At 37.3% G+C, this 15831-nt stretch overlaps 1 protein-coding gene across 10 annotated transcripts in view; it reads left to right on the forward strand.

Annotated features, from left to right (window-relative positions):
* Positions 1–406: 406 nt before the first annotated feature.
* The window catches only part of FSIP1 (fibrous sheath interacting protein 1), a 169306-nt gene continuing 153881 nt past the window's right edge, over positions 407–15831 (forward strand). For 6 of the 10 annotated variants that reach the window (XR_001292235.2, XR_001292234.2, XM_013940428.2 and 3 more), the window contains exons 1-9: positions 407–537; positions 1695–1826; positions 3178–3367; positions 4262–4348; positions 6147–6319; positions 7256–7340; positions 10525–10620; positions 13204–13304; positions 13999–14106. Coding sequence is in view for 8 of the 10 variants with exons in the window: in XM_013940428.2 (XP_013795882.2) it covers positions 1701–1826; positions 3178–3367; positions 4262–4348; positions 6147–6319; positions 7256–7340; positions 10525–10620; positions 13204–13304; positions 13999–14106 (966 nt within the window). In the remaining 2 variants the exon portion in view is untranslated. Of the gene's footprint in view, positions 543–937; positions 963–1694; positions 1827–3177; positions 3368–4261; positions 4349–6146; positions 6320–7255; positions 7341–10524; positions 10621–13203; positions 13305–13998; positions 14107–15831 lie in introns of those variants that run through there. The other 4 variants (XM_067296629.1, XM_013940430.2, XM_067296631.1 and 1 more) reach the window with 4 other exon arrangements.

Raw genomic sequence — 15831 nt, forward strand, 5'->3', positions numbered from 1 at the left:
AGAACGCCCTCCCTACAGAATTTCTCTCCATCAGGACGGAGCATACAGGATTTCATGGGACTTAGCCATTTTTTCAAGCTCCGTGAGAAAAGTAAAAGAGCTCCATTCTACTTTCATCTCCTGGGAGGCAATTAGGAACAGCTCGCCCAAACCCCCTTCCCGAGGGTGGTACCGCCGCGCTTTAAAGCGGGACGGGGCCGCTCTCGCGAGAGGCCCGTTGCGGAGCCGCCAGCGGGGCTGGGTTGTCCTGGAGACGGCGGCCGCGGCGCCGCCCGCCTGTGCGAGCGCCGGAGCCGGCCCCTGCCCTCGGCCGGGCCCCGGCCCCGGGCACGGCGGTGCCCTCTCGCGGGTCAGGCGGCGGCCGGGAGCGCCGGGCCCCGGCGGGGGTGCCGGTGCCGGGCCCGGGCGGAGCTGTCGGAGCCGCGGCTCTGCCGGGCCGGGCCGCCCCACCGCTGCGCGGCGGCCCCAGCCCCGGCCCCGGCGGCGCGGCGCCTCGGGGTGGAAAAGGGCTTGCTTGGTCGCTTGTTGAAACCTCTTGTAAGGTTATTTGTTGCTTTCTTGTTTCGGGAATGTCTTGGGTCTCTGATGTTGCTTATCTTTGTCTCTTCCGTTTTAATTATTTTGGTCGTCTGCGCTTACTTGGCTTCCCCCATCCCCAGCAAAATGAAAGAGGCTTTTACAAAATCTTTGGATGTCGTCCTTTGTCACCAGTGGGTAATTGTTGACACCGGCCTAGAAATAGCTAGGATTTGTCGAAGAACTTGGTTTCCTTGTACAGAGCAAGCGCACGTTCGCAGTTAGCTTCTCCAGGGCGCTCCCGCGGCAGCGCAGGAGGTGCGGGAGGCTCCGGGCAGGTTTCACGGCAGCTCCCTGCGCTCGCCCCGCTCTCGCGAGGGCTCGACCCGTGGCCGCAGACGCTGAGCGGTGTGAGGGAGCCGCCTGAGGGAACGAGCCTGGGGGTCGTGAGTTGGAATGACTGGATTAAACTTATCTTTTTAGTTCTACCTGCCTCTTTATACCGTGGTGTGCTGTTGTGGACTTGCATATGTGTCTCCGTTCATCCTTTTTCTTGCACTGAAATGAAAAGCTTTTATTTTGGACACTTTGAAAATTCCTGCGTGCTGCATACATACATAACAATGTGTTGTGAAGTCGCACAGTTTTTGCAGGGAACCATGCATTTCTATTCTTTCAATTCTTAACTGAAAAAGGAATAGGAATATCAAGTTTTGGTTTGGGAACTCCCACAGCGTGGAACTACTGAACTATAAAAAGTTTTCCACTGCTATGTTTGATGTCTTCTGGATATTTGTAAAATACCCTTGCCCTTTTGTTGGTACTAACCCTGGCAGTCCCTTCTCTCTCTCTCTCTCTCTCTCTCTCTTTTTTTTTTTTTTTAAGCTGCCATTGCGTTTCCTTTGTTGCTGAGATTAGTTTTAAGAGTTAGGCAAGTCTGTCAACACTAAGTAGATTTGGATACTTTGACTGGGTTGATGGTATAAAAACTGTACACTTGAGTGAGAAGCTAGTGCATACTGGAAAGACTTCTCAATATTGAATTGCCAGAAAGGATTTGAAACTTGTTTAAACTACATCTGAAATGTTACTGGGTTTGTGTTCTTGCTTCTTTAATAACCTGATAGTGTGGAAGCTTCCCTCCCCCTTTATTTTTATTTTTATTTTTTTTATTTTAGGTCACAATGGATATTACAAGGGGGAGCTTGGATAAAATTTCAAGGCCTGCATCTAGCTCAAGAGCTTATCCTAGTTGTAGATCTTTAAGCGCATCTATGGAGGTGTTAACAGCAGAGCCATGTTTGCCAAAGGTAATGCTTTCTACCTTCAGCAAGTTAAAATCTCTATGTCTCATTCTTCTTAGTAGAATGGCAAAGATATAACTTTCTGGGGTTTTTTTTGTTTTTTTTTTTTTGTTTTTTTAACTTTGCATAGAGTTCTGGAGTCAACAGATGTGCCATGGGGTTACATGAAACGGCATGTATATGGGCTGCTTCTTATGCGTGCTTGGAGTGATGTTTAATTTCATTTTTCTGAACCTGTGTTACTTTCTGGTTTGCTGCCGAAATGTCTATTCAGCGTTACAACCCAGAAAATGTGGTTGCGTTCCTCTTTGTGCTTAATCAAATTATTAAATAAATTCTATTTTAATCAAAAAAGCTTGATATTATGTTAATATTTAGATACATAGCTGTAGATTGTTGAGGCATGAGCCAGTATACGTATAATTTAACTTTCATCCCTTTTTCTGCTTTTAAACTTAAGTTGGAATAAAGATTACTTTGTTTACAGAAAGAAAGTATTTGAGAAATCCTCACAAGTTGAATTTTTGACTACGAGGCACTCCATGTAGTCAGGAAATGTTTGGATGAAATTAAAAATTTCTTTACGTAGTATTGCAAGATACCTGAGTCAGCTCCAGGAATTTGACAGACTCCTTTGGAAATAAGGTGTCTGTACATCCTCTGAAGATATTAATATCAGGGGTTAACTTAATTTTGGGAAAGGGGGGTGCGTGGTATGGCTGTTAGGATGTAGGAATTGGGACTCGAGAATATGAAATTTAGATTGATTTATGTAGGTGAGCTTCCATGAACATCCAGTTGTGTTGTACCTCTATTCACCTGTCTGTGAAATAGGATCATAGCTGGATGCTTCACAGATCTATTAAAATATTTTTTTTCGTAGGTTCATAGTCAGGTTTTAAGGTTGCCATCAGATGACCTTATATTAACAATGATGAATTAGACATAAGCATTTCAGCCCTTGGAAGATTCAACTCTATATTATAAGCAAGAGATTGGGATGTTACCTTGTGCAGAGCACCTATACGATAAGGCTGTTGCACACAGACTCTTAACCAGTTGGCTGTGCTCGCTGCTGCTGCAGATGGCATAGATCTTTGGAATCCCTTCCAAGTCTGGCAGTCGCAAATCTGGCAATCCAGGGAATGACGAGCATGTGAAAAAGGCACATCAGGGTGTTATCTACGAAACAGAACTCTGTAGCAGGCCGGAAGACGACTCTTCTTTTAAGACATACTCTGCAATCTTGTATAGAAGCACTGTTAGCCTTTGGAGTAGTATGTGATTATCATTACTGTTTTCCTCCCGCTATCCCCATTTCTAATTTTTATGGTAGTAATTAGTTTACTTTTCATAGGTTGATTCACCTGCCAGTTTGACCAGTAATCATCAAAGACACAGTTTAGAATACTGCTGTCTAGAGGAAAACAAAGATGATGACACAGAAAAATCTGACATCAAGAGAATAAGAACAGCTAAGCAAACCTCAGTGGAGAATATTACCTTCACTTTTCAGGAGTATATATGGAATCCTAATGAGTTGTCAGGTGGGGGAACGGCTAACATTTTTTTGAGTTGTGGCTAGACCAAATATCATGTTTGTATAATTTGGGTAAAAGTCTATCGGCAGACGTAAAAAGGATGCAAATATGTAAAAATCTAGAAGAGAAGTAGGAGGAAGACGATGGTGTCAAAATTAATACCTTTGCTTCTCTTCACTTGTTTGAATATGATAGAAACGGCAGTGATAATATAGTATGTGTCCTGTGACGTCCAAGCTGGGATCTGCTCATTAGTAATGGCCTAAAAGAACAGGCATCCCTCTGCATCTGATCCATGGAACCATGTTAGAAAGTACTTCCAGTAGTGTGTTTCTTATCAAACTTTTCACAGAGATCATGGTCGTTTGTGAGAAATTTTGTATCCTAATAATGGTCCATCAATCCAAACAAATTGAAAATTATAATAGATATGTTATAGGATTTAACAACTGAACAAGGCAAATACTAATAACACGCTTTAAATATTAAAATGCAGTATCTCTCATTTTAATGAAACAGCATGTATAGAAGTCGTTCAGTTAAAATTTTTTTGGCATTCTGTAAATATTAATAAACTAATTTTCCAGAGCTTCTGACCTATTTAAAAACACAGAAGTGAAGGCCAGTGTGTGAAGCAGAGACTTTGGATACAGTCTTCAAGTTTAGATAGATTTCATGGTGGAATTGTGGTCAAAAGAAATTCCTTAATTCCTGTACCTGTGTTTAGCTTGAGTCCTGGTGTAATAGTTTTAAACACTAATCCACTGTAGAGGCTCTGTGGTGTTCCCTAGCTGACAGAAAAATGTATTTTAGTCTCTTAATTGTTAACAGTTCAAATGGTATCTTTAAAGGTTCATTTCATATTATCATGAAAGGCTTTTTACTGTGTTTCTTTTTCAGGATCTATCTCTAATTCAGATTCTGGGGATGACAGTGCTGAAATACAGACTTCCAAATTCAGTGAACCTTCCCAAGGAAAAAAAAAAAGTAATGCAAAAGAGGGTATTACTTCTCAGATTTATAAAGCGGACAGTGCAATAAAATATTTTTTTCTTTCCTTGTTCTTAATGCTTCTAGGAGAATTTGGGACCTTAGTGTATGTGTGTGCATGCGTATGTATCTATATATATTTATATATATCTGTGTGTGTAAAAATACTGTAAATAGAAAATGTATATGCAATGTGATGTTCAAAGGTGGGTAATCAATTCTTTAAGGATTATTTTATTAAAGGATATTCACTTTATTTAATGTTAGCATTTGACTTTTATATATGTTTGGTCAATCTAATAAAGCAGAATCTAGTGGTGACTCTGTCTAGAGTGCCAGTCATCTAAAATAACATTCATTTCATTGTGACAGAAATTGGATAGAGTTCAACTTCAAAGCTTCACTCAGTAGGTTTAGCTCCAAATCCATCTACTGGGTTCAGGCCAGTTGAAATAAGTGGTCTTTTTTCATCTTTTGTCCTTGGAGCTTCCCCAGAGTTCAGTCAGATTTTTACAGCTTTTCCCTTGTTGAATCACTCCTCTCTCCTGGCACAAAGTAGAGTAATGTATCACGGTAAATCATGGGGGACAATGGGTGTGTAAAGCTTTTGGTTTCAAAAGATTAGAAAATGGAAAGGTACTGCAGGAGTATTAACTCTTCTGCATTTTAACTGTATATTCAAATTTGCTTCTAGTTTTTAATTAAAGGAATAGAATTGGAATTACTGCTTTTTGTCTTCAATATTAGAACTATTTTTATGTTTTAAACTTTGTTGCAATCATCCTACCTTTCAGTGGTATCTGTAGTCATCAGTGGTGTTTTTTTTTCCTGTATGTGTGTGTGTTCACTCACTCTTTTCTTTTTTTCTTTCTTTTTTTTCTTTTGAGTTTAGCTCGTACCTTTATATTGAGACTCAAACTGATAGTTTTAACAAGCTTTAAAGAAAAAATACCAAACCCAGAATAATTGACCTTATGATTATTTCAGCATTCAGTGCTATTTATTTGTTTGTTGTAAGCTTATTATCAGAAGCCCAATCTGACCAGAAAAACTTGGAAGCTTGAGGGATGGGGCAGTGCTGCAGTTGTCCTCCTCTGCTCTTGCTCTGGAAGCCAGGCTTGACCAGAAATGAGGGTAGAGTTTGGTGCTATAGGAAGGGGAAAGGCTAAAAGTGATCAGAAATTGTAATATGGCTGTCTAGGAAAAAAAGAGGCAATGTAGAAACTTTAAGTAGTGTTAGTTTCCGTAATGTTTCACTGTTTCTGTTTTACAGAACTGCATTTTTCCAGAACCAGTATCAGACTCTGCTTTGGTTGAGGCATAAGTTGAGACTGAAACTTCTGTAACGTTTAAAACTGGGAATATTATAGAGTCTCTCTTAACTTTAGGACTATTCAAGTTAATGATTGACATTTCAATATGTATTCTAGTAGTCAAAAAGAATTTCTCATGTATTCAGATTGAGTTTAAGCTTATTTTGTCTGTGATTATAGTCGATACTATGGAGATTTTGTCACTCTTCCTTTTTAAATTTCACTCACTTGCCAAAGGGACGGCTTCCCCCCCACCCCAATCCAACTGCAACAGCTAAGAGCTTGAGTCATCAATCTTTTAAAAAGGCTTTTGTATTTTCCCCTGCTACAAACAGTTCTAAAGTAAACATGATATATATATACACTAGTGAATGACTATACTCTTGTCTGCAGTTGCTATCATATTACTTGTATTTCAATTAAAAAAAAAAAAGAAAAAAACAGTACGTCAAGCTAATGTTAATTTAAAATCTAATCTACAGCAAACTCCTCCAGTTTAGAAGATCCTGAACAGACAGGTGTAGATCCTCTGATTCAAGCAGCTATAAGGAAGATGAATAAACTTGACACAATATTGGCAAAAAAACACTTTAAAGAGAGAACAATTAAAAAACAAGGCAAAGAAATGAGAGCAAAGCTTTGGGAAGAACTTCAGGTTAGAAATATACCACTTATGTAAATAAAATAGTGTATCTAAGAGTATATCTATTATCTTCTGTAATTGCCTTACAGAATTATCTAATTTCCCAGACACATTTTTTTTTTTTATTAAATAACTCACAGTTATTGGCTGATTTAAAGCAAAGGAATGGATCTTAAAAAGTAACTGAATAGTTTTTAATATGTATTGGCTGTGAGGCCTCTGAAACAGAGACATGGTCCTTAAAAATTAACGTGACCAGTAGCCAAACATACAGCTGTCTAGGTGTGATTTACAAGCACAGACAGTCTTATGTTTGAGCTCATCATTTGCAGGTATGATAAAGCATGACAAGAGGTAATATCTGTGAACCCAGTGCTAGGAGCATTTATTCTGCTCTAGAGTGACTGTTCTTAGGAACATTTATTCCAGTACTGTCTCTTACTGAAGCAGTTAGAGATGCCCCCTGAAGAAGGCGTGAGGATGCTACAGCACAAATTCCTTCACGTTATTCTTATCCTGGTCTCTAGCAGATAGATGTCAATTTTAGCCTTGAAACATGAAATTTAATATTTCCTCTGAAGTTAATTAGTGTCTTGGATATTTTCCATGAATACAAAATGTCAGTTGCTAAAAAGACATGATGGCAGTCAGTTTGAGTGCATCTCATCATTTCAGTGGATTTGGATCAAGAGCCAGGTATTCATTACAAAAGTTCTTCACCCTGTGAAAATGTGTCTCTGTATAAGAGACGGTACATAACAGAGACTTCCAAGTTCCACCATGTCTTCATAAAAACTTTAGGACATGTTCTGATAGCCTCAAGAAGAAAACAAGTTATTTTGATATGGTTTAAAGTTTGCTAGATTTGAAATTCTTATAAGTAGACAGTATTTTGCTACAACTTTAAATGTATACTGTATATATTTATGCTTTATTTCTTTTAAATAGTCTATTAGTACCTCTGGAAGTCATGAGGAGATAGAAAACACAAAACACTTTTTAGCTTTGGTCTCATCATGGCAGGATACAGCTGGTAAGTAAGAAAGACAAGTAAATACCCTGATATGATTATCTTGTATTTTGGGCATGTTTGGGCAATAAGCAAGGAAATCAAAATTGTTTTGGTAAACAAAAAAGTCATGAAGTTACTGATGTACCAGGGAGTGTTAGTGAAAGAGATCACCAGGCAGGAATACTTGGTGTAGGAAGGGTAGGTAATTAAAACATATCTTAATAGAACCTCTAGGGATGTTGTGGGCCTCTTGCATGTATCTGGGAGATTATTTTCAAGTGGGAGGGGGAGGGAGAGTGAGAAGGAAGCAATGGCAATGCCATGGTAAGGATCTGATAATATGACTGCATCAGAAGAAGGGAAAGCTTAAGTCCTTTTAGGAACTGTTAACAGAGTGACAGAATGGGACCAAATGATGATACTAGCTACTCAGTTACATGTTGGAGAACAAAACAATGCAGGAGGATGCACACTACCCAGGTCCTTGGAATGTGGCAACAGACATTAAATTTGATACTGATTGTGTTAAATTTAATTTACTTCTAAATTTACTTCTAAAAGAGTTGTTAAGATTCTGACAATGAGAGACAATTTGAGTAAAAGGGATCATCAAATAATATTGAGTGTAAATCTAAGGAAAAGGCAGAATACGAACCATGAACTTAGTTTTTTAGGTCAATTTTTTTCCTGAGAATTATAGGAAGTTCTAGGAAGGAAAGACAGGAAGTCTGGTAAGATAACTTTTGAGCTTCACGGTGATATGAAGATAAAGACAAAAATTTTTGAAATGGAAACAAACACACTGAGAAGAATCACTAGTTGTAGTTTAGTCTTCTATCTTAAGATAAAAACAGGCTAAGTAAAATCAGTTCAATCTTCAGTAGGGTTTAAAACACCAAGAAAATTCTGTATCTGCATTACAAGTGGACAAATGACTAAGGAAGGATCAAATTCTTTAATGAGAAAGGATGAACAAACAATTAGTGGTACAGAGAAATGTGGAATGTGATGCATTAAAAAAAAATACAAAAATTACAGTTAATATCAATAATGTAAAACCATAGATGGAATAGTGGCAGAATAAGTTAATGACTATTTAGAAATGTTTTCTATACTGTGGAACGCGTTTTCTACTGAAGAGCATGATTCTGCTGGAGTTCTGTAGCAAATGGTTGCAGCACACTGAATTATTTGTAGTTATCTTCAAGAATGCACAGAGGATGCGCCAGGTCCCAGAAGACCTGGGAAAAGACAAACATTGGCTATTTTAAAATGTCCTCCCTTGCCTTTCGGTTGCTAGACTCTTACGGGGGGGAGACACTGGAACAAACTGTGGGCATCCTGCTCACAATGTCTTTATTGGTGGTGGGGGGAGGAACAGGAGCAGATTGCTTGGATTTGTCAAGAACACGTTACGTCAAAATTATGCTCGAGTCGTTTTCAAAAATTTGCTGTTAAAGGACTGTCTTTCATTGTTGGAGTTCTCAGAGATGCGTCAGTCATATGCACATTCTGCAACCTGCCCTCCTTCTCTCTGCCTTGGCTGAAAGGGTTTCCTGGTTGAAAGAAAACAGAATTGTAGGGCATCCTGCCTTTTCTGTTCTTGGAGAGGGAATGAGGATTTGAGGTCTGAATGGATATTGCAGGGCAAAAACCTGAGCTTGACTATTTGGACATACGTGCATACTAATGTTGCAATGTGTGGTGAAAAAATTAAAACTTATTACTACAAGGTAAACTGCTGTTTTTTCTATACTTAAGTTTTGCTTATTAAGGGAAGAACACAAAATTTAGCTTGGTAAGGGTGGTATGTAAAAAGTGCCCAGTAGGTGTCAGTATTTAATTAAAAAAAAAAAAAAAAAAAGGTAGGCAAACAGTTCATTAGCAACTGCGTATTTTCTTATCTGCTTCATTTTGTTGTTCTTTTCAAAGGTTACTCCATGCTGTAGTGAACGTGTGACATACGGGTTCTGGTGTGCCATACTGGCAAAATTCTGCATAGTTTAGATCTATTTTTCTCCCCTAGCTTGATCTTTGTCTTATTCTTTCTATAACATGCTAGTACCTGACTTCTCAGGTCTGCTTTTGTAGGACTGACAGTGCAGATAGTTGTCCAGGTTGATAATGAAATGGAATGTAATTCATATATTTTGCTTTTCAGAGCTTGAATTTGATACAGAACTTTATTTGATGAATTTTTTATATAGTATATATATTTGTATACAATTTTAATAATATATAGCATTATAATAAATATATGTAATTATTATAGAACTTCATAATGAAGTATATATTATTTGTTAATTACATATTTTATATAGATAGATAATTATAACTCTTAATGTGGCTGTGAAATCAAACAAAGGTTCTGGGTACAAAATCATTAATAACTAATACATATCCCAGCCTCTCAGAAAATCCTGACACACTTGTGGGAGAAATGTAGGTTGGGAATTAATCAAACAGCTTTAAATTCATTCTTTTGTGCTCTGTGCAACAAAATCATGCTTTCAGCTGAGTGTGTTAAGATTTGTTATTACAGGACATTGGGTGTTTTCATGTGTATGGGTCTTTGCAGTATGAGTCCTTTTCTGTAAGTGCCAAGTACATAAATTGCATATTAATACTCTAGTTTATAACTGCAGCTGATACACGTCAGGACAATGACTTAGTTCTTTTTCTTTGAGTGCTTGAAGCAACTCTTGTATGCTAGGATATTTGAATGCTCTTTTCTTTAGATTATATCCTTGACATAAGCCACTTGGAAGCCTAATAATTCAGGCAGAGGCAGACATCAGCTGTGAAAATTTGGCTACTTTATTCTCACTTAAACCTCTAGATGACTTGCCACAAGGTGTCTGCTGAGGCTTTTGAGCATTATGGCCTAGGGGTGTATCTTTTACAATGTAATTATTTGTCCTGTATGTGTATTTACATATATATATGCAGCGGTTGTTAAAAACAAAAACAGAGATGTATGAAACAGTATAAAGAGTTTTCTTCTGTTACGTGTTGATATTAATGAAACACACCTTACTCTTTCACCTTTATTTCTTGAAAAATATGGTGGTGATGTAATTTATCTAAAAAGAGAAAGGTAAATTTCTGTAACTTTTGTGTGTGAGATTTTATACAATTATATGCATGAAACTAGGTCTTCTTTAAATGCGTTTTAATTAAATTATACTGACAAATTTCTTAACAGATCCCTTCCACATTAAAGATGACATATGTATTTCAGTATTTCACACACAAATTAATCCAGAAGATTATGATTGCCGCAAAAGCCAGCATAATCAGGGTAAGCTTTAGTAACTGTATAATTTGTATTTCCTGATATGGCAAAACAACACGTGAAATGGGTGGGTAATGAAGACTTTGCCTTCATGGCTGAGCCAAAAAGTCAGAAAAAGTAAGTTTGTCTACTGCAATCGCAACATTTCTTAGTTTTTGACAAGCAATAAAGCAGAAAAACTTTGTAGCTAACCTAGAGCATTTTATTCAATGTGATATAAAAATCTTTTCAAAATAAATAGAATTGTGCTTTTGTGCCATATTCTTTCCCAATTTGAACTTCAAATTTTTGTGGTTAAATAACTTCTCGTATGTGAATTGACATAAGAAGAGATGGCTTCAGCTGCCATTGCTGTCAGCTGCAATTGCTCATTTCTTTGGAGTCTACCATTCTATGTAAACAGAAGCGATCTAATCCTGGTGCCTGGCCAAGATGACAAGGACATAATAAACAGGTGTTCCTAAAGTTTGATGGCAGCAGAATCTCTTAACTTTATAGAATGTGACTGCATGTTTTAGCTTTTCAAACTGGGACCTCAGTCCCCTTATCATTTTATCACTCTTAGTCCACTGATACGTGATCTTAACTCTGTGTTACTAAATGCTTCTTCATACTGGGTTGGAGCAATCCTGTGCTTTTGATCTTCTCCATCTTCCTACCATCTATCTTCATTCTTCCCTTAAACTGGAACTTGACCCTTATGCTTCCAACTTCACCCCTTCACAGTTTTGCTGCAGCATCCTTGATTAGCAATGATAGCTTTTGATTACCTGAATTCAGGACAGCAGTGACTTCTGAAGCTCCCAACATGGGAGCATGGTTGGGAGCTGCTGTTGCACATACAATTTCAAGAGGATTTACATCCTCTTAGTTTGGGAACTCACGAAGTAGAGATCACTTGCAACTCATGAGCAGTAAAGTACTTAAATGACTTTTACTCTTTCTGCTGAAGAATCTTGATATGGTTTCTGATTTCCAAGACCTGTTGTTTTGGTTGCTCTTGGATTTCTGCGTAATAGTTGTCATAAAAGGTAGGACCTGAGCAAGAGGAGCTTAACTTGTTTAAGAAGTTTTTTCTATATACTATTTTATATGCTATTACTTAAGCAATCTCATTGAGATCAAACTTAGTCTTTCTTTTCTTTTAATCAGGATGATCTCTAATGTATTCCTTGTCACAGTAATCCATGTTTGTTCCTTCTTTACTTGAATGTTCTGAGATATTGTGTATGATGGCTCCCTCTCAAAAACACTCATGCTGCAGGTAGCAAAAAATGTAGTTTAAAAGTAATGTTTCATACATGCTGCATGTTATGTTCATGTTTTGTGTTTTGCTTATTTCAGAATACAACTCATCATGTTCATATTTATCTGTAAATTCTTACATGATTCTACTTCCTAAATAGATTCAAGATTTTCTCTTCTTCTGTTACCTGGTAACATCAGAAATAGTTTGGGATGTTTTCTGTAAATAACTGAATTTTTACAGTGACAGGGTTTTCTTGGTGGTCGGGTCCCACACTTCATTCCATTTGGGTTTGCATGCAATTTCAGAGTAAGTCTGACTGGTGAGAATGTTGCACAGTTTTTGTCCATAGTTTATAAAAGAATTCACTGAATTTACTCTATATCTTTGGGAGTTTGCTTTTAGTCTATTCAATCTGCAAAAGAGTTACTTTACATGTAAACTGTAAAAGAATGAGCTGCTAGAACCTGTGTTCTATAATCTAACATGTTAAACTGAGGGTTTTTTTGTAGTCAGAATAGCCCTGTTTTTCAAATCTCTACTTTTTCTGAGTAGTAAAAAGTATTGCGACCAATACTTTTAAAGTAGCGTGTGAGATTTAGAGGAAGCTGTTAGTATTTGCTTAGACTTGTTATTTAATTTGATAAATCTTTGGTGTTCTTGGTGATCGTAGAGGAATTACTGTTTTAAAACTAGTACAGGTCTCTGAATAACAGAATGTGTAGCCACTTTTATATGATAGATAGGAAACCATTGTTGCAAAAAAGTGTGTACTGGTTGTCAAAACATTATCAGATATAATTGTTACAAAAAATGTATGTGGTTGTTTAATAGATTTACAGCTCAAAGGTGAGCTTTGTTTTTAGAAAAAAGGAAAAAAATCTGTTTTATAAGCTATATTATAATATCATCAAATGTATCATCTGTTTTTCAGATGTTTTATTTTAAAAAATGTACTTGATAGGTCTCCAAATAGTTCTGTGGTTTCCCCCAAAACTGTTGTCTGGTTTTGTACTGATGAAACAATAAGAGGGTTCGAAGGAATGCCATGCCTTTTAAGGCCACCATGTTTTGTATTTCTGACCTCAAAAATGTTAAAGTATTTTAGCCTTCCCAAAGTTGGATGATCTCATATAATAAAAGCTCAAAAAAAAATTAGTCTTTGATAGTTATGTTTTCAATATAGCAATATGGTTAATAAAAATATTGAAAATGGCACATCAAAAGTTTGTGTATCCACTTTACATGTTTATTAAAGATTTAAGTTGAATTACTATTATTATTGCTCTGATTGAATCAGAAAAGGAGTGGTCTAACTTTGCAACTTCTTTTTCAAACTTCAGATCGTCCAAATGAAATAAAAACAAATGGATTTCAGAGTCAAGCAGAAAAAACACATAATAAAAGCAAAAGCAATCAGGATTTCATTAAAAAGAACATTGAGGTAAGCATTAAGACCTAAATTGTTCAATTTTAACTGAAACAGTAGTATTTAAGCACTTCTAGGGACAATTGGGTTTCTTTCTCAGGAACATTGGAAGTAAAATCTTACTATTAAATGTTGCTGTTTATTGCACACTGCTGTATAAGATAGTCCTCATCTTGGTGCTCATGTTTGTAGGGTTGGGGTAATACCCTTTTTATGTATTTGCAGAAGGGTAATGGAGATTGAATTGTTCTCTTTGTGCCTGGACATAGCTTGTTTTGAGGACAAGTGTTTCCTAAAAATCTTTCTTTAAATATATTTACTGTTAAGAGAAGCTATCCTTGTCTGTAGATAAGGACTAGATATCCAAGTTATTCATGTACAGCTCACACAGGACCCTCATCTACAGAAAACTTCTGTCAGAAAATAGATGCCTTGACTTCCGTGCTTTTGTTCCTCTAAGGCTGTAGTAGCTATAATGATTTTTCATCAAAAAAACCTTACGAACATCTATATCAAAGACAGATATAAAATTTTCAGCTTATTTTATGTAGGCTGCTAAATTTTGCTGTCAGAGTGATAATTTGTATTATGGCAATAAGCAAGATTGGATGTTAATTTCACAGAATTAGCTCAAACAGCAAAGTTTTTTTAATAGGGTTCTAAAGACCTTTTTTTTTTTTTTTCTCTCGTTTATTTGTAAATACTTCAGCTGTCAAAGGATTCAGGAAACCAGGTTGCTTTGCTTGAGGAAGAAAAGAAAAGGTTGATTGAGCTACTGAAAGATACAGAAGATGGAAGTGAATTACAGGGTCTTGAGGTATGGAAACTTTAATTTGTACTGGCCTGTTCTATTTGGCTTGCTTTTAGTGTAAATCTAAATTTGATTTTGTTTTAGTCTCATCACAATGTGACCTACTGTGGTAAGAGAGAACAGCTGAACAAACCTCACTGGATTTTTCTGCACAAATGAACTTTTATTGGCTTCTTTGTTCACTTTTCTAACACTTGGAAGTGCTCAGGGCTCTGAAGAGCAGCAGAACTTTCAGGAAAAATTAGGCACAGATGGAAGGAGCCTTAAAGAATACTCAGAGGAGAAGGTGACCTATTTCCTCTGAATAAAATGTGAGGATGCTTCCTCTCAACCTTAGTGGCTAGCTGTTATAATCTGTGGCAGAAGGGTCACCAATTACCTCAAGAAAAAACTCTTGAGAGTTTTTTGAGGACATGAACTTCAATCGTGCAGCAATTGGGCACACACACATTGAAGCTTATGTGTGCATTTGGAAGGATAATGAAAGATCGTGGCTTCCTACTCAATCTGTCTGAAAAGCAGACTAAGGAACCGGAAGTCTACTTAAATTCTAGACATTTATGTTTTAACGTAATGTTATTAAAAAGCAAGCAGTCTGGGCGTTGTGTTTCACATCTGCATGCTGCAGTAAATGGAAATAACTGGAGCACATAGAAATGCTCTTTCATATAGAGTGAAGATGACTGTCCCAGCAGTCACTGCTTCTAGGGGAGTCTGACTGATCTACGTTTCCACAAAATGAGTCCCAGTAGTGTGAACGTGTTAACTAGTTTTTTGATCTCCAGTTTCTCTAAGATTTCAGGCTTTCCTATGGACGTCTTGTTTTGTTCTTTGGTGATAGACTACAGCTCTCACACTGTATCTCATACCCTCTTTTTGATATTTGGCTTCAGGTGGTTTCTGCCACAGCAAGAACCTCTTCAGTTTCATTCCAAGGCTGTTTTTTGGCCAGGCTTTAACACTTTCTGACCATTATCAGGTAGAAAGTTGCTGGGCTTATACACAAAGCTGCTGATTATATTTCCTTCTTTGGTTTGCACCTGAGATTATTCCTTCCACTTCCCTCGGAGAATAGTAGAGAGTAGTGTATTATGTTCCATTTTGATCTGGAATTCTAAATGAATTTTAGCATCGTGCTGCTGTGCAGGCGTGACTGGGCGCGTACCAGAATGGATGCCCAACCGCATCCATTGCTGCCAGACTTTGAGATGTACAGCGATTGGGTGGAGTTTTGCAAGATGTGCTATTTTTCAGTGTAGTTTAGAACTTATCATTTTTATGCTTGTTGACTTGTCTTAAAAGAATGAGCTTTCTCTTTCAGGTTTGCTGTATAGTCAGCTCTCTGTCCAGTCCCTTGCACTTCAGTTGTAATACGGTGCTGTGAGACTCTCTAGTCTCCAGAATCAGAGGTAGTGTGTGTTTGTACAAACAAAGAGTGCTGAGATGCAAGGCATAAATGTTAGGAAGATGTTGATGGACAGTTTAGTGGGTTTTTTGAGAGCTGTGCTTTTCCACTTGAATATTAGCTTAGAGGGGAGGCATCTGGTTTTAAGCAGTCTTGTTTCAGGGTTTTGAAGTGGCCACTCCATGAGGATAAAGGCTTTGGACTTGTATGAAAATAAGTATAGTAATTGCAGTAGTCTGTTTAGGTTAACATAACCTAAACCTTTTTTTTGCTAAATGTTTTACCTGCATGTAGATTCATGCACTTTCTAAAAATAAAACTAAGTG

Source organism: Apteryx mantelli, chromosome 4 (genome assembly GCF_036417845.1).
Source record: "Apteryx mantelli isolate bAptMan1 chromosome 4, bAptMan1.hap1, whole genome shotgun sequence".
Taxonomy (NCBI): domain Eukaryota; kingdom Metazoa; phylum Chordata; class Aves; order Apterygiformes; family Apterygidae; genus Apteryx; species Apteryx mantelli.